The sequence below is a fragment of the Mastomys coucha genome, unplaced genomic scaffold (genome assembly GCF_008632895.1).
Source record: "Mastomys coucha isolate ucsf_1 unplaced genomic scaffold, UCSF_Mcou_1 pScaffold6, whole genome shotgun sequence".
In the NCBI taxonomy this organism is placed as follows: Eukaryota; Metazoa; Chordata; class Mammalia; order Rodentia; family Muridae; genus Mastomys; species Mastomys coucha.
This window is the reverse complement of record NW_022196912.1, coordinates 125038638-125060136: the sequence shown is the minus strand read 5'-3', so window position 1 is coordinate 125060136 and position 21499 is coordinate 125038638. Positions and strand designations below refer to the sequence as shown.

At 53.6% G+C, this 21499-nt stretch overlaps 2 protein-coding genes across 6 annotated transcripts in view; both read right to left on the bottom strand.

Annotated features, from left to right (window-relative positions):
• Positions 1-404: 404 nt before the first annotated feature.
• On the bottom strand, positions 405-5848 carry Amn (amnion associated transmembrane protein). Its single transcript, XM_031356330.1, has 12 exons — positions 5803-5848; positions 5136-5254; positions 5011-5055; positions 2422-2509; positions 2118-2335; positions 1841-1978; positions 1628-1736; positions 1446-1528; positions 1202-1349; positions 934-1111; positions 736-829; positions 405-650 (listed from the first exon to the last, which is right to left on the bottom strand). Exons 1-12 carry the CDS (start codon positions 5843-5845, stop codon positions 537-539), a joined length of 1377 nt encoding a protein of 458 aa, XP_031212190.1. The 5' UTR covers positions 5846-5848; the 3' UTR covers positions 405-536.
• Positions 5849-8773: 2925 nt separating this feature from the next.
• Positions 8774-21499, bottom strand: part of Traf3 (TNF receptor associated factor 3) — a 100753-nt gene continuing 88027 nt past the window's right edge. For all 5 annotated transcript variants that reach the window (XM_031357645.1, XM_031357643.1, XM_031357644.1 and 2 more), the window contains 3 exons: positions 20177-20317; positions 15232-15406; positions 8774-14514 (listed from right to left, as the gene is read on the bottom strand). In XM_031357645.1, coding sequence (XP_031213505.1) covers positions 13943-14514; positions 15232-15406; positions 20177-20317 — 888 coding nt within the window. In that variant the 3' untranslated portion in view covers positions 8774-13942. The remainder of the gene's footprint in view (positions 14515-15231; positions 15407-20176; positions 20318-21499) is intronic.

Sequence of the window (21499 nt, the reverse complement as noted above, 5' to 3'; positions counted from 1 at the left end):
AGCTTCCTGTTCCTGCTCCCTACCCCTAGAACCAAAGACAACAGATGTAAGACAGGAGGCGGGGCTCTATTCCAGTGAGGCTGAACCTGGCAGTGAGCTGATCCTGCTTAAAGGTCACCAGACCTGACCAGACCAACAACTGGGACAGGTCCATCCCAGCATCAGTGGCCATTTGAAACTGCTGGAGTCAGGAGTCCTACCTACAGCCCCAGCTAATCCTGGAGGCTGAGACAGATACTTGAGCCCAGAAGTTTAATGCGTTCCTAGAGTACATGGTGAGACACCCACCTCAAAACAAAACACCCGCAAAACAAAACACCCGCTCAGTGGTAAGAGCGCTTGCACATGGGTCTGAGGACCTGAGTTCAGAGCCCCAACACCCAAGTAAAGCAAGGTTACAAGTATCAAGTTAAAAAACAAACAAACAACCCTTTATTGTGTAAGGCAGGCCTGTCCTTGCCATCAGGAGAGAAGTCAAGGTCTCCGAGGAGTGAACAGTCCACAGGCTGGAGGCCTCCTACCCTCCCAGGAGCAGGTCAGGCTTCTGCCTCTGCTTCCCCAGCAAAGAGTGGGTTAATGAAGCAGCCGAAGTTGGTATCAATATCCAAGATGTCCACCTTCTGAGCTGAGTCGGGTAGCTCTACCGAGGGCTGCGGAGTTACAAGGTCAGGGGCTCACGGTCCCAAAGACCAACCCCCGGGGGACCCCCAGAGCTTCTCCCGCTGTCTCTCTCACCTGCTGCTTGAAGACCATCACGTCGAAAATCGGATTTCGGAAACCCAGCGGCAGCCCAGCCGATGCGGGCTCAGCGTCTTCACGCCTTCTCCACCTGCAGGAAGTGGGCGCAGGTGAACCCCTGGGGCGGCGCAGGTGAACCCCTGGGGCAGCCCGACTGGCCTCCCGGGAGCCTGCCTTCAGGAGGGGCCAGCGTACCTGAGCCTTCCGCTGCGGTGCAGCAGGAGCAGCACGGTCCCCAGCAGGGCCAGCAGCACCAAGGCCGCCACGCCCACCGCCAGCCCGGATCCGGACCGGTTCTGATCCAGCGCCGAGTCCGCCGTCGTGGGCTTGCCGGACTGCCGCAGGGTCGATGACACGACGCCGAGCACGCTGCCTGCATCGAGACGGACTCAGAGGGCCGCCCGGGGGGCCCCGGGGTCGGGAGCGGAGGGAGGGCGCGGAAGGGCGGACGGTGCGGGCTTACCTTGTGCCACTGCGTCCTGGAGGAGCGCGTGGCCCAGCTTCGCCGCCGCGCCGGTCGAGTGCCCGGTCTCCTCCAGCACCACCTGGATCTCGGTGCGGGCGTCGCGCAGCACCTTGGACACAGCCACCTGCAGGCCCTGGTACTGGGGCTGCGGAGGGAAGGGGCTGGGCCTGACTCTGCCACCCGCAAGGTAGAGTCGGGGCTCAGGTGCCAGCCGCGGACACCCGGCGCATGGCTTCCTTACCAGCTTCAGGAAGAGATCCACTAACCGCGCTCGGTACCGCTCCAGGTCAAATGTGGGGTCGTGGGTCAACGACACGATAGCTCCTGCGACGGGAGGACAGGTTAACGTCGCGCACCCCAGCCGGAGAGGGAAGCCCGCCGGACGCGCGCGCGTTCGAGCGCCAGGGGATGGCGGTCGCTCACCGCAAAGGTCGCAGCACTGTCCTTGAGGGCGCAGGGGGTCCCGGCAGGCGGCCTGGGGGCAGCGGCCGCCCAGGGGCTGCAGCAGAGATGCGCAGATCCACGGCAGCGTCTGGGTGGGGGCAGGGAGGTGAAGGCAGGCAAGCGCAGCGGCAACCACGCGCTCCTGCGTGGCCCGGGCGTCCGTCGCGCTGTCCCCGGCCAAGGCTCACTCACCTCGGCGTTGCCGCAGACGCAGCCCGACGCGTCGGTGCAGGCCTCGGAGCCCACGCTCAGCGCGCCCGGCCCGTGGAAGCGCAGGCGGCCCTCGCGGGACGCCAGGAAAGCGGTCAGATCGTCGTCGCGCGTGAACGTCTGCGGGTGGTGGCATCACCAGCGGCCAGGTGAGCGAGGAGAGCGTGTGAGCGCGTGGATCGGACCCACGCGCGCCGCTGCAGGGTGCCACGGGGACGCGCCCAGGGGATGGGACCCCAGCCTTCCCGCGCCCGCTCACCTGGCCCACGGCCGAGACGCTGCGGACGTGCACCCGGGTGGGGCCTGGGCCGAGCGCCACGCGGAAAGACCCATCACGCGGGAAGAGGACGTCGTCGTAGCTGCAGGGCACGCGCTCGGCGTCCACGGAGAAGAGGCCGCGCGCCTGGGTCCCCGAGCTCCACACGTGTGGGTCGAGCCACGAGAAGCGGTCGGGATTGCGGAAGAGCAGCGGGGCTCCTGTGCAGGCGCGCACCGACCCGCTGAGCCCCGCTCCGCCCGGCGCTCCCCGCGCCCCGCCCACGAGCCACGCCCACCTGTCTCACCAGGGTCACAAGCGGGGTCCGAGTCACCTCCTGCAGCGCTGAAGGCGGCTCCCGAGGCCAGGACGAGCTCCCCGTCCAGGGGCAGGAGCTGCGGAAGGCGCGGGCTGAGGTGGCGCACGGGCCCGGGCACGCACTGCGACCAGCTAACACCTCCCGGGCACAAGGGAGAAGCCAAGCTGTCACCTTGGCCGGGAGCTAGGTGAAGTCAGGCCCCGGAACCTTAACCTGGCTGAGGCTGACAGGAAGAGCTAGTTTCACCAGGGAAAGAAAAGCGAAGGCACACCGGGTACATGTGCCAGGGCTAAAGGACCCCATACTGAGCTGTCGCCGAGGCTTAGAGGGTCACATAAGCAGAGTCTGATGCTAAGGAGCAGGCATAGCTGAGACCCTGGGAGTCCATGGAACATTTGGGGAGGGAGGTGACATTTGCCAGCACCCATCGCTCGGAGAAAGTATAAGACAAGATCTCCTGGATCTTAGAAGGCAGACAGGACCCTGAGGTAGGGGCTTCAGTTTCAGAGAGAGGGATGCAGGAGAAGGCAGGAAATCTAAGAGTGTTTTAGCTAGTTGCAAGACTCCACTACGGGATCCCCTCACCGTTCAAACCCGATTCTGGGCTGGGAGTATGCTGTGGGGAAGGGAGAGAATGCTCCCTGACACCATTTCCTGGTTCCCCAAGGCTCAGGACCCTCACTTTCTCCCAGAGCTTAGGGAGACGGGGGGCGGGGGGGGCACAGGAGCTGCTCCTTGCAGGGCCATCAGGTTATCGGGCATCACCCACAGCCCAGGCTCTTGTCCCCACTTGGCCTTCCTAGAGCTTCAGACCTGTCTAAAGGCTCACCCTAGAAAGAGGAGATGATGTCACAGGCCAGCTACACCCACACCAAGGGTGAAGCACAGTGAAAGCCAGGGACTCCACCCACAGGTGGGGACAGCCAGACGTGATATATTGTAAGCACGGTGGCCCCTCAGGATGGGAGCTCTCTCTCTCTCTCTCTCTCTCTCTCTCTCTCTCTCTCTCTCTCTCTCTCTCTCTCTCTTTCTCTCTCTCGTCTAACACACACACATACACACACAAGCCCATGTGAATGGAATGTATTCTCATAAAGAATAGGGCTGGGGAAGAGCTCAGGGGTGGAGCTCCTACCTAGCATTTGTGAGGCCCTGGCTTCTATCTCTAGCATCACAATAAATGAACAGGACAGAAGAGGAAATAAGAGAATGTAGAAAGTCACCCCGCAGGGCTGGAGATGGCTCAGCGGGTAAGAGCACTAACTGCTTTTCCAGAGGGCCTGAGTTCAATTCTCAGCAACCACATGATGGGATCTGATGCCCTCTTCTGGTGTGTCTGAAGACAACTACTCATAAATAAAAAGAAAGAAAGAAAGAAAGAAAGAAAGAAAGAAAGTCACCCTGGCTAGGGACCAAGCACTAATAGATAAACACAGGCCTGATACAGCTGTGGGTGCTCAGTGACAGGTGTCAACACCTAGGCTCCACAGAAAACAGCAGAGAAGTGCAGGGGAAGGGTGGACATCTAAGTACCAAATACTGTCTTCGAGCTGAGGGAGCCTGAGGCAGAGACACGAACCAATGGGGAGAGCTTTCCAGACCTGAGCTGGAGCGCCAGCAAGCAGAATCTAATCCACACACACAGGTATGCTTGATATCAAAAACAGAGACTATCCAAAAAGAAGAACAGGAGGAAACAAGATATGAAGATGGTTGGAGCCATGGCCTAGCGGTTAAGAGATGCAGGCTCCCTTTTAACATGGTGGCTCACATGCGATCTGTTGCCCCCTTCTGGCCTCTAGAGGTGCTGCGTGCGCATGTTGCTGGAGGATGCTAATCTTTTTTGGAGAATTGGGACAGAAGGTGGAACTCCAATATCAACCCTTTGGGAAATTAGAGAAGGAAGGAAGGAAGGAGAGAGAAAGAAAGAATGAGAGAAAGAGAGAGAGAAGGAAGGAAAGAAAGAAGAAAAAAGAACGGAGAGAGAAAGAAGGCGAGAAAGTGGGGAGGGCGGGAGGGAAGAAGGAAGCCCTCACTCTTAGCTCCAACTACAGGGCCTGAGCTGGGTGGCGGAACCATCGGTCTTTACTTAGCGCATATTTTTTTTTGTTTGTTTTATTTTGTTTTTTTTTTGTTTTGTTTTGTTTTTTGTTTTTGTTTTTTTTCGAGACAGGGTTTCTCTGTATAGCCCTGGCTGTCCTGGAACTCACTCTGTAGACCAGGCTGGCCTTGAACTCAGAAATCCTCCTGCCTCTGCCTCCCAAGTGCTGGGATTAAAGGCGTGCGCCATACTTAGCGCATATTAAGGCCTTAGCAGGCACAGGCGGGAGGCACTTTAACCTCTTGCTCCCTCTCCCCCCCAACCCCCCAGCCTAGCTGGCCCAGTGGCTTTGCGGTCGCTTGTTAACGTGGCTTCCCAGAGCCCACCCTGAACTGAGGCACTGGGGGTGGGGGCGGGCGGCGTGGAGCTGGGCCGGGACACTCCGCGTGCTCTCCGATGTCCCTTCCCAGAGGCTCCGTGGCGTGGCGGCGACCCGCGGCCAGCCGTGCTCGCCGTGGCCACGGCCCGAGCCTTACCATATCCGAGATGGCGTAACTGTCTCGAACCAGGACCGATACCGTCTGCAGCAAGGGGTGGCGTCAGGCGCGGGACTGGCCAGCCTCCCACCTCCCGTCTACCCCCGCGACCTCCACCAAGGCACCTTGTCCGCCGGGAACTGGATCGCATCTCCCGCGCACGGGGTCCGGTTCTGGTTCCAGTTGGAGGCAGTGTCGAAGGAGGTGTTGGGGACCCAAAGTTTGTAGGCGGCCCGAGTCAGTGCTAAAGAAAGGAAGGTTGAGCATTGCTCGCCGGGAAGGCGGCTCTCCAGAGAAGCGCGGCCGAGGTGCGCACAGCGTAGGAGGTCAGACCTCACCGCCGCGTCCTCCGAGCACTCTTAGCCGACCTGCAGAACTCGCGCAAACATGCCCTCCCCCTCCCTCGGGACGTCGCGCTCTTCACAGCACTCTGACTGCCCGGGATGGGGTCCAGGGGGTTCGGAGGGGAATGGGTCTCTGGAAGGAGCTCTGGCGGGAAGCGCACTGGGGCAGAGAGGGGTCTCGGAGCCCCGAGCCAGAGGCCCTGTCCCGATTGTGCACAGGGGAGGCGCCGGGGGTGGAGGGTCGGAGGTCCCCGGGGAATAGACTGCGGTTTCTCCACTTCCTGGGCATTGGGAGCCTCACCAGCCCACGCCAGAGGACCGGGAAATTGAGGCAGGCTGCCAACGCCGCCTCCACATCCCACCCTGGCCTGAGATCGCGACCCTTCCAGCCTAGAGAAACCTCAGCCTCAACCAAGGTCCAGAGCAGAGGGACGGCCACGCGGCCTACCGCAGAGCTGCAGCCACAGCAGGACCCGGCCCAGAGCGCCCATCTCGCTGCCACCACCGCCGCTCAGGAATACGGACTTCGCTCCGAGGGCCCCACGTGACCGGGTGGGGCTGAGGGGAAGGGGGAGCCCAAATGTTACACATTTACTTTGGGACCGCCCAGCTATCTCCTGAGGCCCCTTGGAGGGATCTTCTCAGCGACTTTTGTATCTGCCCTTTAGGACCCAGGGCCCTGGCTGCCCAGGAAGAGGGTGTCATCCTGACTTTCCCTGTGACATGGTGTGGAGGTGGCCAAGAACCCTGGAGCTCAGCCATCTTTGCCCATCTTCTCCAGGCCTGAAGTCTTGGCCTGGGTGTGTGGTCCTCAGGGATTGTGTGGGTTGCAGAATAGAAAGGAAGGGAGGTGCGGGCATGTGGTGGCTCAGAAAGACAGGTAAGGCAGAGCGTGGTGTGCCTGGGTAGGCTGTCCGTCATAGCGAGTTGGAGAAGACAGGCAGGGTGGAGAGTCACCAGTGAGAAAAATGACAGGCCAGTCAGTTACTCAACGGTGGTGGCGGTGGCGTGAGGAGGGCGTCTGTGAATACATGGTGGACCGTGGCTCTTGGGGCTGGATGCTAAATTCCTGATAGCAATGGGAATGGTGGAGGCTGGAGAGTGACTGGGCCAGTGGCAGGGGATGGCTGACTGATAGCCGTGGGTGGGTGGGTAGGAGACAGTGGGTGGTGGTCGGGTGGCAGTGATGACAACCATGGACATGACTAGGCTGTGGGGGGATGGTGTAGAGGAGAGTGGACTGGGAAGGATGCCTGCTGGATGGCAGAGGGAGGGTGCTGGGAAGGTGGGGTGAAGATGCTGGTGGGTCCATCTGCAAAGGAGCATGGCTGAGGTAACAGGAAGGTTGAGGAAAGGTAACGGACTTTATGTGGGGAATGGTTGGGAACAGACAGAAGATGAGGCAGGTCCCTTGGCGGGGCTGAAGGAGGATGGAGATTGGGCAAACGGGGTAAGGAGAGGCTCCTAGAAAACCTTCTCCCAGTTCAGAGGTCAACCTGTCACTTGGGAGTTGTCTCCTGTGATCCAGCCCCGCCCGCAGAAGGTACCAGGGAGGAGTGTGGGTGAACTGTGGGCAGATGAAGTTCAGTTAGTGGGCCACATGGTGTGAACGGGAAAACTTCACAGTCAGCTTAACAGGCTGAAGGTCTCTCCAGACACTGAGCAGGCCAGGCCGACACTGACTGTGGCCAGTACTCCTCTCTGCTTCCTGAGAAACACCACAGCATCACTGGTATGACCAGCCACCTCATGCCTTCCCTGCTGTTCCCTCCAACTGTAAGCCCAAACACACTTTGCCTTCCTGAGGCTGCCTTTGTTCATTCGTTCCTCTCTCTCTCTCCTCTCTCTCTCTCTCTCTCTCCCTCCCTCCCTCCCTCCCTCTCTCTCTCTCTCTCTCTCTCTCTCTTTGGCTTTTCAGAGACAGGGTTCCTCTGTTTAGCTCTGGCTATCCTGGAACTCACTCTGGAGATCAGGCTGCCCTCAAACTCAGAAATCCACCTGCCTCTGCCTCCCAAGTGCTGGTATTAAAGGCGTGTACCACCACTGCCCAGCTCCTTCCTTCTTCTCATGGTCTTGTTGTCACCTTCTGTCCCTCAGCCATAGGTCTCTGGGGATGCCACAGCTGGAGACCAGACTTCCTGACTCCAGGCTTGAATACTCTTTGTTCCTCTGTGGACAGGGTCCCTGCAGGGACAAGGGCTGGCTGGGCTGCTTGGCAGTGGTATCCCAGTGAGAGCGGCTCCAGGGCAGGTCCTGTTATCTGGTCACCCACAGTGTGGGTGGGGCAGCTGTGATTGAGCACCAAATTCCACAGCTAGGGGCCAAGCAAGTGGAAGCTTCTGGAGCTCAGTGCCTGGTATGCTCCAAATCCACATGGGGGGGCTGCAGTGCCTGGCACCCCGTGAACTGAAGCACCACCGGGTGGAAGTGCAGGGTCCAGAGGTCCATGGCTATCAGAGGATTCACCCTATGGGTGTGTCTGCATGCTTGTGATAGCCCTACTCCAGGGGTCATGCCCTGTCCTGGAGTTTCCTGGGTTCCACTATCCATGGCTCTGGGCCAGGTTCATAGACATCTCCCATTCATTTTCAGTTGTGGGCCACTAACTTGACTCAGGGTTCTGCTGTAGGTGGCCCTCAAGTGCTTAGGGGAGAGAGAAGTCACTGTGACAGGGTCTGGACAGGACATGGAAAGTGGCTCTCTTGTTCAGCTCTGAACTCTCCAGGGTTTTTTTTTGTTGTTGTTGTTGTTTTTGTTTTTTCGAGACAGGGTTTCTCTGTGTAGCCCTGGCTGTCCTGGAACTCACTCTGTAGACCAGGCTGGCCTGGAACTCAGAAATCCGCCTGCCTCTGCCTCCCAAGTGCTGGGATTAAAGGTGTGCGCCACCACCGCCTGGCTCTCTCCATGGATTTTAAAACTGAGTTGTGTTGGGTTATATCATTCTACTGTCTGTCTCCCATTTGTGGTTCTAGCTTCCTGCTAGCATCCTGCAGAGCAGCAGTGGGCTGGGTGCTGATGATCACAGACTGGAGGCAGCAACCATCAGACAAGAGTGCAGCAGAGCCAGACAGCCCAGGGCCTGCCTTCCCCTCCAAGCCTCATGCTCCCTATTTAAGACAAACCTTTGAGAACTTGGGCTCCCTGGCAGGGCACAGCTCTTATCCATATCCAGCCCTGGTACCCGTGGGCCTAGTTCCCATCTGTGTTCAGTTCTTCACCCTGGACCAAGCCACACATTCTGTTGGGCTACAGACAAGACCTGGGGTGACAGGAACAAACAGGCCTTGCTCAAAACCTGGTATCTCAGAATGGTGGCCCCTTCTAGCCAGAGTGTCCCCAGGCAGCTGTCACCCAGGCACATGTGAGAACAGCCAGAGGAGGCCCACCTGAAGTCAGGAACAGACTGCAGGAAGAAAGCAGGACTCTTAAATCAGCTTTATTTTCCTCTAATAGACACTTTAGCATTACAAAATTTTGCATTCTACAGTCTTACAAACTTTATTATTAGCAGCAGAACAGAACATCGCAAGACCTCAAAACACAAATAAATACCAAATGAAACCACATGTAACACACAGTAAACAGAATACAAAACATCATAATGCTATCAGGAGATGAGGCGTGCTGCTAACTCCTGGTGACACGATTATTGCTGAGCAATAACTCACACTGTCTCAGTTTCTTAGAAGAGCATTAGAACACGGGACGCTAATCACTGGTCACGATCACTTGGACTGTCAAGATGGGGCCTCACAGCGAGCGGTTACTACAGACGGCATGTGTCAAAACAAGCAGATTAAAAATACGGTCAAATGAGAGATTGGCCTTCTTTGGTCTTTGTTTTTTTGGGTAATAGAACTGAACATAAGAGATGTGCCATCAGAGAAAAAACGGAACTCTAGAACAGTCTGCAGCTGTTTGCACTGACCCCAACTTCCTCAGTCAGAGTGCCCACAGATTCTTAGGGGATCCCTGGAAGGAAGGCCGGCTTTTGTGTTTTCCAATTAGGTCATTATTTGCCTTTGAAGGTTATCTTAGTTGACTAAGGGGACTAAGGGTGTACTCTAGTCACCACTGACTATGGAGTGGTACAGTGACCTTGGGCTTGTAATCTCCTTTCCACAGTGAGCTCACAAGAAAGACTCCAGATGTGGTGTGGTGAGAGAAATGGATCATACACTCGGCTTGGGTGCTGGGGCCTGCTTAGCTGTAGGGCTGGCTTTGGTATGGGTCACTGCCTTACCTGCCTACCTAGTAATGGTGCCCAAGCAGACAACAGGCTAGGATATGTCCAGGTTTTGGGGATGGGCTTCTGGCCTCTTTTTACTGTCCCTGTTAACCCAGCTCCTGGATGCCACAGTACTCATGGCTAGCAGCAGTAGCTGGGGTGGGAGAGTTGACAACGGTTGGGTTACTTGCCAATCAATGATCACCTCACCTGATCAGACCCCTGTGGGCGCGTTCTAGTTTGGAGAGAACAGCTGCTATGGATTTGCAAACAGAAGACAGAATCTTAGTCGGAGAAGATTTGAGGGTCAGACCTTCATTTGTCACATACACACACACTCAGAACACAATGGCATGACGCCCACACTAGCTCTCCTGCAGTCTAGCCAGTAAAGGGCTGGATTGAAAGTAAAAAATAGACCCTAAACTCCACCAAGCCCTTCTCCACTCACTGATGGTCCCATGCTGAGGGACGTATGGGAGGGGAGGGACTGACCCACCCTGTCACCTGTGTGTGTGGGGGAAATGTCTTGGCCAGGTACAAAGTGCAGTCCCTGCAATGCTTGGCAGTGTGCAGGGAGAGGGGGCAGCAAGGGTCATGCTGTTGGCCCTGGCACTACTCCTGGTCTCCTCTTGGGCTGGCAGGAGTGGCCCACCCAGGACCCTGTTGCTTGGTATGCCCAGACGTCCTTGTCTTTGCTGGATGCTGTCCGCTGGTTGCCATGGGTGACTGCTATATATACTGTTCAGTCAATGTCAGGCCCAAGATAGCAGGCGTGAGATCCCAACTCCTGGTGGTACTGGGGCTGACTAAAGAGGTATGGGAAGGTGGCTAGCTATCCACAGGGGGCTGTGTCTGACCACTAGGTTCTCATGAGGCTGACCACACATAGTCAGATGGAAGTCATTTCAAAGGGGATCTGGTGGAGGTGGGTCTGAAGGTCCTGCTGGAGGCTGCCCAGGAAGCAGAGCCACAGTGCTTCTGGCACAGGCTCCCTGGAGTCCCAGTCCTTGGAGTAAATGAGAAAAGAGCGGACGGAGAAAGAAAGGAGGCGGACAGTGGCTGTAAGCAGATACCTCCCTCAGCTGATGGCTGTGCTGTCTGACTGTTGTGCTGTCTTAGGGGCATGGTGCCAGTTGTGCACAGGCTACTTTAGGAGAGGAGGATGGATGTGGACTGGGATGCGCACTCCTCAACGCCCTTTGCTTCTTGGAATGCTGGGCGTGGGCTCTGCTCTCCCACGTGAGCTCAGCTCACACTCAGCGTGTTACACTCATTCAGTCTCACCCATCCCTCTCTTACATGTGGCCTGCATGCGTGGCCTCGGTTGGCTCTGTCTATCCCTAAGAGGTGAAGGAGGCGCAGTCAGAGTGCCTCAGGCTACCTTCCTCTCCCTGACCAACAAAGGTGGAAGGCCCTGGGTTGTTACTGACACAGGCTTTCAGTGACTCACAAAAACCACAGGACACACTGCCACTTAGTGGCTGGCATTTTCCCAGGGTCAGCTGTGAGCAGGTATGGACACCACCCCAGACAAGCAGGAGTTGTGTCCAATTTTCCCACAGAGGTCATGGGACTAACAGCCCCTTAGATGAGCACCTGACACTTGCACAGCCAGGTACACACACTGCATGACCACCGTGTGCTTCTCGTGGCCAGGACCCTGTGATATGGTGAGGGCTGCCAGGGCTGGTGACAGGGCCGCAGCTATGCTGAGACCACAGCCCAACAGTAGCCCGGGTGGTGAGCACCAAGGAATCCTGAGATGGAGCAGAGCAAGGCACACCCGGGTAGGCCCGGCCTGCTCCACACCTCCCAGGAGACGTGTCTCAGCACGCCCTTCACACAGACAGGGCACAAAGGAATGAGCTTGCCCGCTATTCTAATGTTACCAAGAAACGCAATAGACACAACACATTACAGGGAGCTGTGACATGCAGGGCCCTCATCCCAGGGGGCAACAGTTACTTACTTTACACCCACCTTGCAGGCACTGGGGGAGCTCAGGAGGGCCACCTCGAATTGGAAGGAGCCTTGCAAAAGTCTCACTAGCAGGGAGGGAGGGAGGGGCTGAGGACACCTCAGGGTCACCCTCATACCAGGGTCTGGAACTAAAGACAGGCATGATGCTGCTGGCCTACACCTATACTGACTTCTTCAAAGGGGGAAGCTGCAGGGATGTCCCCGTTACTGACACCCGAGGCCAGCCAAGGGCTGCCGGTTGGTCCTCCCAACTCCAGGCCTTTGAGGGAGGAACCCTGGGGACAGGCCTTGAGGAAGAAGAGGGCACCTTTGAAAGAACGTGAGCTCTGCAGCCTCTCCCAAGGTCACTGACTTACCCCAAGCAAAGCAACCCCAGCAGAATGGAGAAGGGAGGGCAAGTACAAAGCAAATGCTTCAGCCACGGAAGGGCAGGACGAGTGCTTGAAACCAAGAGGTCGCTCATGGAAGCACGGGGACAGGTGTGCGAGAGGAGGGCACTTCCAGCAGGCACTGGGGCGAAGGCACACCCAGGACAGATGGCAGCACCAGAGACAAGGTGGGCTACCGGGCACCAACCCAGCTGTCCCCGTGCGACCATGGGGAGAGCCCAGAGGCAGGCAGTCTGAAGCGCAGGCCCAGCTAGCCAATTGTGGGCGCGCCTTGTGGGCAAGTGGCACAGATGTGGTGGTTCGCACACATTGGTTTTGCCTAAGAAGCACCTGTCGCGTGTAGCACCCATCAGTGTAGAGCACCATGAACTGTGGTGCATAGCAAAAGGGGCACCGGGGCAGGGCTCCAGGCTTCTCATCACAGTGGGAACAGTGAGCTGAGAGGGCCTCTGGACTAACAGGCTGGCCATCAGCTGGCCGCTCTCCTCACAGGGAGGCCAGGGCTGCTGCTGCCAGCCAGGGCAGGCCCCAGACCAGTGGTCTCCGGAATGCTTGGGGCAGGGCGCTACTCCTTCATGCTGTGGGGATTTCAGGGCCCTCGGAGAGACCTGGAAGGGTGTGGCTTCCGCTCACACCTCCCTCCCTTGGAGTGGGGCTGAGCTGCTCTTGGGGCCTATGGTTGGAATCTGTGAATAGTTAGCAGCAAAGGATTCAGAAGCCGCCAACGGAGGCCTGGCTTCCCCAGGCAAGTTCAGAGTTGTGTGAGGGCCCTGGTAGAGACAAAGATCTGGTGGTGGAGAGAGAGATCTGGTTAGACTATCACTTTCTAGAACCATGGTGAACGCAAACCCAGGGACGAGAAGCAGCACATCACATCTAAGGCACATGTACCGTATGCCACCATCTCTGAGCACGGATGTTGCTTTTGGAGCACGCCAGCTGGATGCAGCAGTATGACAGGATGGGATGCTCGCTGGGGCCTCCTGCCTGCAGCACAGCTCACCTGCCTATCCCCGGACACCAACACTGGAGACCTAGGCTGGTGCTGTCAGCAACAGAGCTTGTCTAAACATGGGGCAGAATTGTAAAAACCTATAGGATTTTGTTTAGAACTCCAAAGTTCAACTAATGCCCTATTTTAGGGTGAAAACAATTGTAAGTCTGAAATGATGCACAGCATCCATGAGCATTGTCCCTCTCATAGTCATTGTGAAGTAGTGTCACTAACTACGACAGATATCGAAGGGTTACATTTCTAACGAGAAATAACAGCAGGTTGAATATTCTCTTTCCTATCACAAGTGATAACCAGTGTTTGATATTTTACATTTTCTTCCAAGAAATATCAGTCTATCAACGTTTTAAAACAAAATGTTTGCAGTAACAATTATTTGTAGAACTTTAAATTAAAAATGACTTCTGAATTTAGAGACCTTGTGCCTACTCAGGGTCTTCTGACAAACAAATTATTAAAACAGCGACCAGATGAGGCCTTAAAAATAGACAATATACTATATTTGAAACAAGATTGCACTCTTGGATTTTAGGATGAATATATTGGGATTGTGTTATTATTCATAAGTTCTCCTTGTAAGTTAACATGCTGACACACCAGCTACCTTCATGTGTGTTCTCTTTTTGGTGTTTAAGTTAAGGAAGAAAATCATGTTTCTCTTTAGCATATATGTTTCCACCTTAATTAACTAGATCTTTTAAAATGAAATGAAAACCTTCTCTGACAGCAGTATTTATCTTGTTGATGGATAAATAATTCTTCAGAGTGAGTGTGGCTAGTCTATTAGAAAATCCGTCGGGGTCTGTTTTCACATGTGGCTCTCCTGCCAGCCACTCGACCTCCTCCTCCTCCTCCGGCTGCTTCCTCTGTCCCACAAGGTCCTTTCTGAGGGCGAGGACCTTCATGAAGACAGACCGGTTCAACCCCCCCCAGAGGAGTTACCTTCTGCTGAATCTACCTCCCTGGTTTCTTGTCAGGGGTCAGGCAGATCCGAGGTATCCACTATGACTTTAATAAAAATTGTATCATCTTTAATATACGTCCCGTTCTCTAGAACAGTTTGGGCGACAAAGACTGGGCAGCCGGAGGCGATGTTCATCTCTCCAGTGGGTTTCTTGAAGCTGCTGCTGTTGGGGTCGGGCTTGAACGCATCTCCCAGATGACGGCGAGAGGACCCCTGATCCATCAGCATAAGCGTCACTTTCTGCTTGAACGGCCATGGCAACAGAGCATCATATTCTCCACGCATAATGACAAAAAACAGCGACAAGTGCGTCCCTTTCCCCATTCCGTCCCCATTCAGGTAGACCCTGGCACACATCTTATAGCCAAAATAACCTGTGTAGAAAGGCTGGCTGTAGAGAGACAGGGTCTTCCCCATGACAGCCTCCTGCTTCCGGCGCTTATAGTCACGGATCTTCCAGATCAGCACACCGTTGTAGCTGGCGGTCTCAAGGACCTGGAACCGCAGGTCCATGTCGGCCAAGCGGATGTCATGAACACTCAACATCTGGTCATGCCGGCTCAGCTGGGACTCCAGCAAGCCTGCCATAGGCAAGAAAACATTTGGCAAACGAGACACACAAACACTAGAGCACACCTGCACCAGTGTCTGGAACAGCAGCCCACAGACATCACTGAGTGCAGAGGGGTGGATATATGCAAAGCAGACAAGGCGTGGGGCATCTGTGTGGTATCTTTCCTCCCCTCTCCTCTGGTGGTCAAGGTACTAACTGCCAGGCCACAGCTGTCAGAGCCCAACTGCCTATTTGTCGTGTTCCCTGCCCTATAGTCCTGGTATCCCCAGGGACACTAGGCTCTAAATCTAAGCTGTCTCCTGTTCTATTCTAACCACATACTTCCATCTGTTTAATCCAACACATGTAACTCAGTAATCCACCCCTACTCCCTAATCCTTCCATGAAAATCATCACTGCTCATTATGGCTCAAAGTTACAGGTACACATCTGCTCACAATGTCAGAAATACTTATCTATACTAAGAGACTAGCCTGCCTGGTCTGCTCTGTCTCTAGGCCCTCACACCTCAGGGTGTGTCAGGGTTACCCTGACCAATACACCTTGACAGCCTCATGTCCTGCGGGTCACCTGTAGTCTAGCCTCTGGAAGGGAGGGCTTTGCACCCTGCAAGCTGGGCCTCGTGTAGAAGGACAAATCTAAGTGAAAAACTGCCCCTACTAGAGGACTCCCAGCATGCACTGCCTGTGCCTGGGAGCAGCTGCCTCAGACCAGGTACACTCACCTGTGTTGCGAGCTGCCTGCCCTGCACTCTTGTCTACGCTTTCTAGCTCAGTCACACGGTTCTGGAGGGACTCCACACTGCTCTTCATGCTGTCTGCCTCCTCCCAGTTCTGCCGGAAGGGACGGATCTCCTTGTCGAGTTCTTTCAGTTTCTCTGCTTGGCTGTCTATGACTCGCTTCCAGACCAAAGGGGTTAAGGATAAAAGCCAGTCAGAACTCTTGAGCATGCTCTGCTGTCACCCCCAACTGCAAGCTGGAGCTGTCGGCCCCTGTGCAGATATCCACTGGCTGAGACCCACCAGCCTCTTGGGAGTCTCTGGGGATAAGAACTTATGAAGAACACAGCGTGAAGCTGGAAACAGTCAGATCACGATCTATCTCATGCAAAAGACCCGGTAGTGTGCCACACCATTCAGCCTGCATTTGTGTTTCAAGTCACCAGGAGAAGAACTAGGGGGATGAGATGAAAGATGACAACACCCAACACCACAGTGTGCATATGGCCCAGAATAGTCCTTTTCCTGCTCATAGCTCCTACACGGCTTCCCCAACTTAGGCCATTTCTGGTATGGCCAAACTGCCTGTTTGTGACATAACTGCATCCAGACATCACATCAATGCCTCATGCTCTCCTTTCAGAATCCTGGCTGTGACCGTGACCTCACACTCCCTGCCATCCTTATAGAAGGCCATAAGCATCACACCTGTACCCAGATGCACCTCTGGTACCACAGGAGGCCACAGGTACAGAGAAGGGACTGAACTTCATCTGACTAGTGAGGAGTCTTGGGGCACAAGACCTCTGGCCCCTAGCAATCAAAGGTTAGGATGAGGGAGTCACAATGATGGCCTGGTACCATCTGCCTGTCCTGCTGCTTGGCTCAGGACAGAAGGCTTCTGTCCTGTGACTAGAGGGGACCCTAGAACTATGCCAAGGACCAGGAAAACAAAGAGCTCCCTCCATCCTTCCTCTACCAGAGACCCTGAGTGTTAGTGGCCAGAGATAGCCTGGCCCATGAGAGTAAGTTCTATACTCAGGGGCACCAGGACATATGTCCTGACACAGGGCCTGCCAACAGCAAGGGGCAATTCTGCACTGTCTTATTTTAAGTAACTCAGAAAAGCTTTTTATAGAAACATACCATTGGGTATTAAAGGGTTGCATGTTCCTGTGACAATAATGAGGAGAGTCCGGAGCTCCAGCCTGTCTGTCTCCCTGACATGGAGTCAAGGACCTGTTTCCAGTCATGCAAAGACTCTCTAAGAGCTCCAGAGGCAACAGAATAGCACTGAAGCCGCTGGTCACACAGGGTGCTCAGGGCACAGCCTACTACCTTCACTTCTTTTGGAAGTCTGTATTTGAAATGTTGGGTTCCTGTACTTTTGTTGGCTGTAACCAACCAGGAAGGAATGAAAGAGCATGTCTGGAGTCCGTCACAGAGTACAAGGCTAGCGTGAATCTTCCTGCTTTTTCCAAGAAACCTGATAGTGATATTTAAGAAGGATGAAGTGGGCCAAGGAGATGGCTCAGCATGGGTATCAGCATGTGTTGTACAAACACAAGTCTCTAGAATCCATGCACAGGGCTGGGGATAGCTGTATGTGTTACCTGGAACCCCAACCTTGGGAAGCTTTCTGGCCACCAGCATAGCTGCCATTTGGGTGAGAGACCCTGTCTCAAAGGAATAAGGTAGAGAGTGACAGACTAGGACACTTGACATCTTCTTCTACCCTCTGGGCATATGTATGTATGTATGTATGTACGTACGTACGTGTGTGTATGTGTGTGTATATATATATATGTATGTGTATGTACGCACATATACACTCCCCCACAGACATATATATATGTGTGTGTGTATGTACATATACACTCCCCACAGACACATATATATATGTATGTGTGCACATATATACTTTCCCATAGACATATATATATATATGTGTGTACATATACACTCCATACAGACATATATATTTGTACATATATACTCCCCACAGACATATATATATGTGTATGTGTGTGTGTGCGCACACACATACACATATATACTCCCCACAGACATAGCATAAATAAGGTCTTCAATTTTCAAAATACCTGTTGTGTAGATGTCTTTACTTTATTTTTGGTTGTAAACCTAGCCTTTAATGGTTGAGCCATCGTTCCAGCCCCATGTCTATTTATTTTAAACAAGAATGCATAATCAGAAGAATATTTGACTCCATAAGAACTGTTTTCTGTGGGCCAATTGTACTGACTTAATGAACAGTCACAGTTTGGTGTCCTTGAATGAACTGCCCTCAGAAATCAAACTGTCATGGGCACTGGTAAGAAGGGAAAGCCTGGCCAAGGTGCGAGAGATGGTATCTGTCAGAGGACCAAGGAGGACGTGCGAGAGATGGTGTCTGTTAGAGAACCAAGGAGGAAGTGCAAGAGATGGTGTCTGTCAGAGAGCCAAGGAGGAAGTGCGAGGAGAGATGGTGTCTGTCAGAGAACCAAGGAGGAAGTGTGAGGAGAGATGGTGTCTATCAGAGGACCAAGGAGGAAGTGCAAGAGATGGTGTCTGTCAGAGAACCAAGGAGGAAGTGCGAGGAGAGATGGTGTCTGTCAGAGAACCAAGGAGGAAGTGCGAGGAGAGATGGTGTCTATCAGAGGACCAAGGAGGAAGTGCGAGAGATGGTGTCTGTTAGAGAACCAAGGAGGAAGTGCAAGAGATGGTGTCTGTCAGAGAGCCAAGGAGGAAGTGCGAGGAGAGATGGTGTCTGTCAGAGAACCAAGGAGGAAGTGTGAGGGGAGATGGTGTCTATCAGAGAACCAAGGAGGAAGTGCGAGGAGAGATGGTGTCTGTCAGAGAACCAAGGAGGAAGTGCGAGGAGAGATGGTGTCTATCAGAGGACCAAGGAGGAAGTGCGAGAGATGGTGTCTGTTAGAGAACCAAGGAGGAAGTGCAAGAGATGGTGTCTGTCAGAGGACCAAGGAGAAAGTGCAAGGAGAGATGGTGTCTGTCAGAGAACCAAGGAGGAAGTGTGAGAGATGGTGTCTGTCAAGAGAACCAAGGAGGAAGTGTGAAAGATGGTGTCTATCAGAGGACCAAGGAGGAAGCCTGAGTTGCTCCTCCCTACAGCTGTGACATGCACAGGAGGGGACAGGGCCACTGCACTAGCCATGAAGCTCTCCCAACCAGTACAGGGCATTGCCTCAGTATTTGCTAGCCCCTGCAGAGGGCATGCAGTGTACATGTAGATATGTGCTCTACACGATGGGCCCCACACAACCGAGGGGCTGCATCCTGTACGGGACTGTGCTGTTTTCCAGACAGACCTTTCGCTTGCATAAACAACACAGGGTCAGAGCAGAGTGCATGTGTGGGTCAACCTTCTCTGTGAACAGCCAATGGTTTCCTCTACCTGAGGTGCTCGGTAAACCTTAGCCACTGCAGAGTTTCTATACATGTGCACCTTAAGTACACGCATGGAGGTTAATTACAGCAGCAGGAGCTGGGAAGCAACAGTCTCACACAGAATAAATAACCCCAACTCAAGGCCTGCTCCTCAGGGCCTCAGATGACCAGCTGCATGCACTACAACATCAGGGCTTCAGTGACTGTCCTTTGCTGTCTCTTGTCACCTTCAGGTCACTAGGCCCTGGCCACACAACCTTGTTCAGTGAGAGTGTGGTAGTGTGCTCAGTGTAGACTACAGAAGTGTGTGGCCTGTGGCTGCTCGCCCGAGTGAGCCTGCTGCATGGTCTCTGGGTCATTCAGTAACTGGCAGCAGCATGTGTAGCTAAGCTCCCAGCTCCCCTGAGGCAGGGAATACATTACCTGTTGTTCAAACCCAAGGGATCCTCCCACCTCAGCCTCTCCAGTAGCCAGGACTACAGGTGTGCTAGTGAACCTGTCTTTCTGCTCTTTCAGTTGTGTGTGTGTGTTTTCTTTAAAATTCTATTAAGAAACAACCCTTCAGGCTGGTGAGATGGCTCAGACAGTTCAAGTGTTACTAAGCTCACTGCTAAGCTGGAAGACCTGTATTCAATCTCTGTAACTCACATGCTGAAAAGCGAACTAAAGAGATCTGACCCTCATGCACACTGGGGCACATGACCCTCACTCTCTGACCCTCATGCACACTGGGGCACATGACCCTCACCCTCTGACCCTCATGCACACTGGAGCACATGACCCTCACCCTCTGACCCTCATGCACACTGGGGCACATGTGCACCTTGCCATAATAATGGAATGAAAATACTAAAACACAAACAACAAACACTTCCTGCAAATGCACATTATCAAAAGTACAAAATTGTGTGTCAGTTGTACTTCCTTTAACCCCTCAGTACCACGTTCATGCTGCGACCATGGAGGCCAGGAGAGGGCACCAGAGTTCCTGAAAATGGAGTTACAGACACCAGGGGGGGTTCTGTGAATCGAACCTCTCTCTCTGTCCTCTGAAAGAGCAGCCAGTGCTCCTAGTCACAGAAATACCCCTTCAGCCCTGCAAACATTTATGTGCTTGTTGTTTTGGGGGTCTCTCTAGGTTACTATGTGAAACAAGGTTGGGATGTGTGTGGGCAAACTCAGAACAGAGCAGTCCGTGGCACACAGGCCTATGAGCAACGTCCCCATCACTGAGTAGTAATGAGAAGACTGACTCTGCTCTCTCCTTTTCTGCAGAGGGGATGGAGCCTAGGCCCTTGAACAAACTAGATAAATGCACTACCACTGAGTGACACCTCATCCAGAACAGATCATTTGTAAATCAAGGTCTTTATGCATTACTTTGCTCCAGTGGGTTCAAGACACACAAGGGGGTGTTGGGTCAGCTTCCTAGGCAGGGCCATGCTGACCCAAGTTGTCCCTGAATGTTCACATAAGTAAGAGAAGCCCTGGGACTGTCTTCCAAGAACTCAGTGAGTGAGTCCTGGCGGCAGGCAAGCTGCTCACCTGCAGATGAAGGATTTTGGACTCGTTGTTTCGAAGCATCTCCTTCTGCCTCTCGATTTCAATTTCAAAGCTGCAGATCTGATTGTGCAGGCTCTGTATGCTCTTGTTTTTCTCAACGCTTTCATTCTGCAGCAAGGAAACCTGAGGAAAAAAATCTTTCAATTAATTTAACAAAAAGCAGTTTGGTGTTAATTAACAATAATGATAGTAATTAAACTTTCACAATATAAGCTTTCTACTGGCTTCTTAAAAGGAGCCCAGGAGAAAAATCCCTCTATACAGAAAGGGGAATTCTGGGGAGCCATCAGGGAGCCCTGTAGCAATTTCTGTCTCTCCTGAAGCTGAGGGAGGTCTGGGCAGGGTCACCTGAATGTCAGAACAAGGGGCTGGTTTTGAAAGTGTGTACTATAAACAAACCTTTTACCAGTGTAGAGTCTAATTTTTGGCCAGGCACATAACAAAAACCAGTTTTATATTTTACCCAGCGATAAGCACTGTGGGTACATTCAAAACATGGTGCTCACAGAATCATACCTGCTCTAGAAATACAATGGATTTGATATTTTCTGTTTTATTCTTTCTATTTGATATAATAATAATAATAATAATAATAATAATAATAATAATAATAATAAGCTAGCCCTTTGGCCAGGCGGTGGTGGCGCATGCCTTTAATCCCAGCACTTGGGAGGCAGAGGCAGGTGGATTTCTGAGTTCTGGGCCAGCCTGGTCTACCCAGGACAGTCAGGGCTACACAGAGAAACCCTGTCTGAGAGGGTGGGTAGGTGGGTGGAGGGGGGGACAACAAAAAACAAAACAAAACAAAACAAAACAAAACAAAACAAAAAGGCCAGTCTCTGCAGGGCACCACTAGCTGAAACAGGGCAGGCACAGCAAGACAGACACTGCTGTTCTCACAACTGGAACCTAAAGGCTGGGCCCAGAAGCAAGAGGAAGGAGCTGTGCGACTCGGGAGCTGTGGGAGCCACTGCCACACGCACAGCTTCAGTTACAAAACTGTTCCTGAGGCTTCCTGGTCAAAATACAGTGACAACTGTTGACAATACAGCAGTAGGCCGAGCTGCTGAGAACAGATTTGAAATGTTCACACCACAGAGATGGGAAGCATCACAGGCCCTCCAACTAGCTTGTAGAACACTCTCTAACATATGCACCCCGTAAAGATAGACAACCCTATTGATCGATCTTTAAAAAGCCAATTGTGGCCCAATGAATGTGACCTCACACTGCAAGGGCCCCGCCCAGTGGCTGGACTGTGGTTACACAGGCATATACTCTCAGACCTTGGGCCACCTATTATCC

Bases quoted from the DNA above. Each gene is read 5' to 3' on its own strand.
- Amn (XM_031356330.1), bottom strand. From the start codon at position 5,845: ATGGGCGCTCTGGGCCGGGTCCTGCTGTGGCTGCAGCTCTGCG. The intron at 5,255-5,802 runs GTAGGCCGCGTG...TCCTTTCTTTAG, and splicing joins GCTGTGGCTGCAGCTCTGCG to CACTGACTCGGGCCGCCTAC. The intron at 830-933 runs GTACGCTGGCCC...CACTTCCTGCAG, and splicing joins CACCGCAGCGGAAGGCTCAG to GTGGAGAAGGCGTGAAGACG.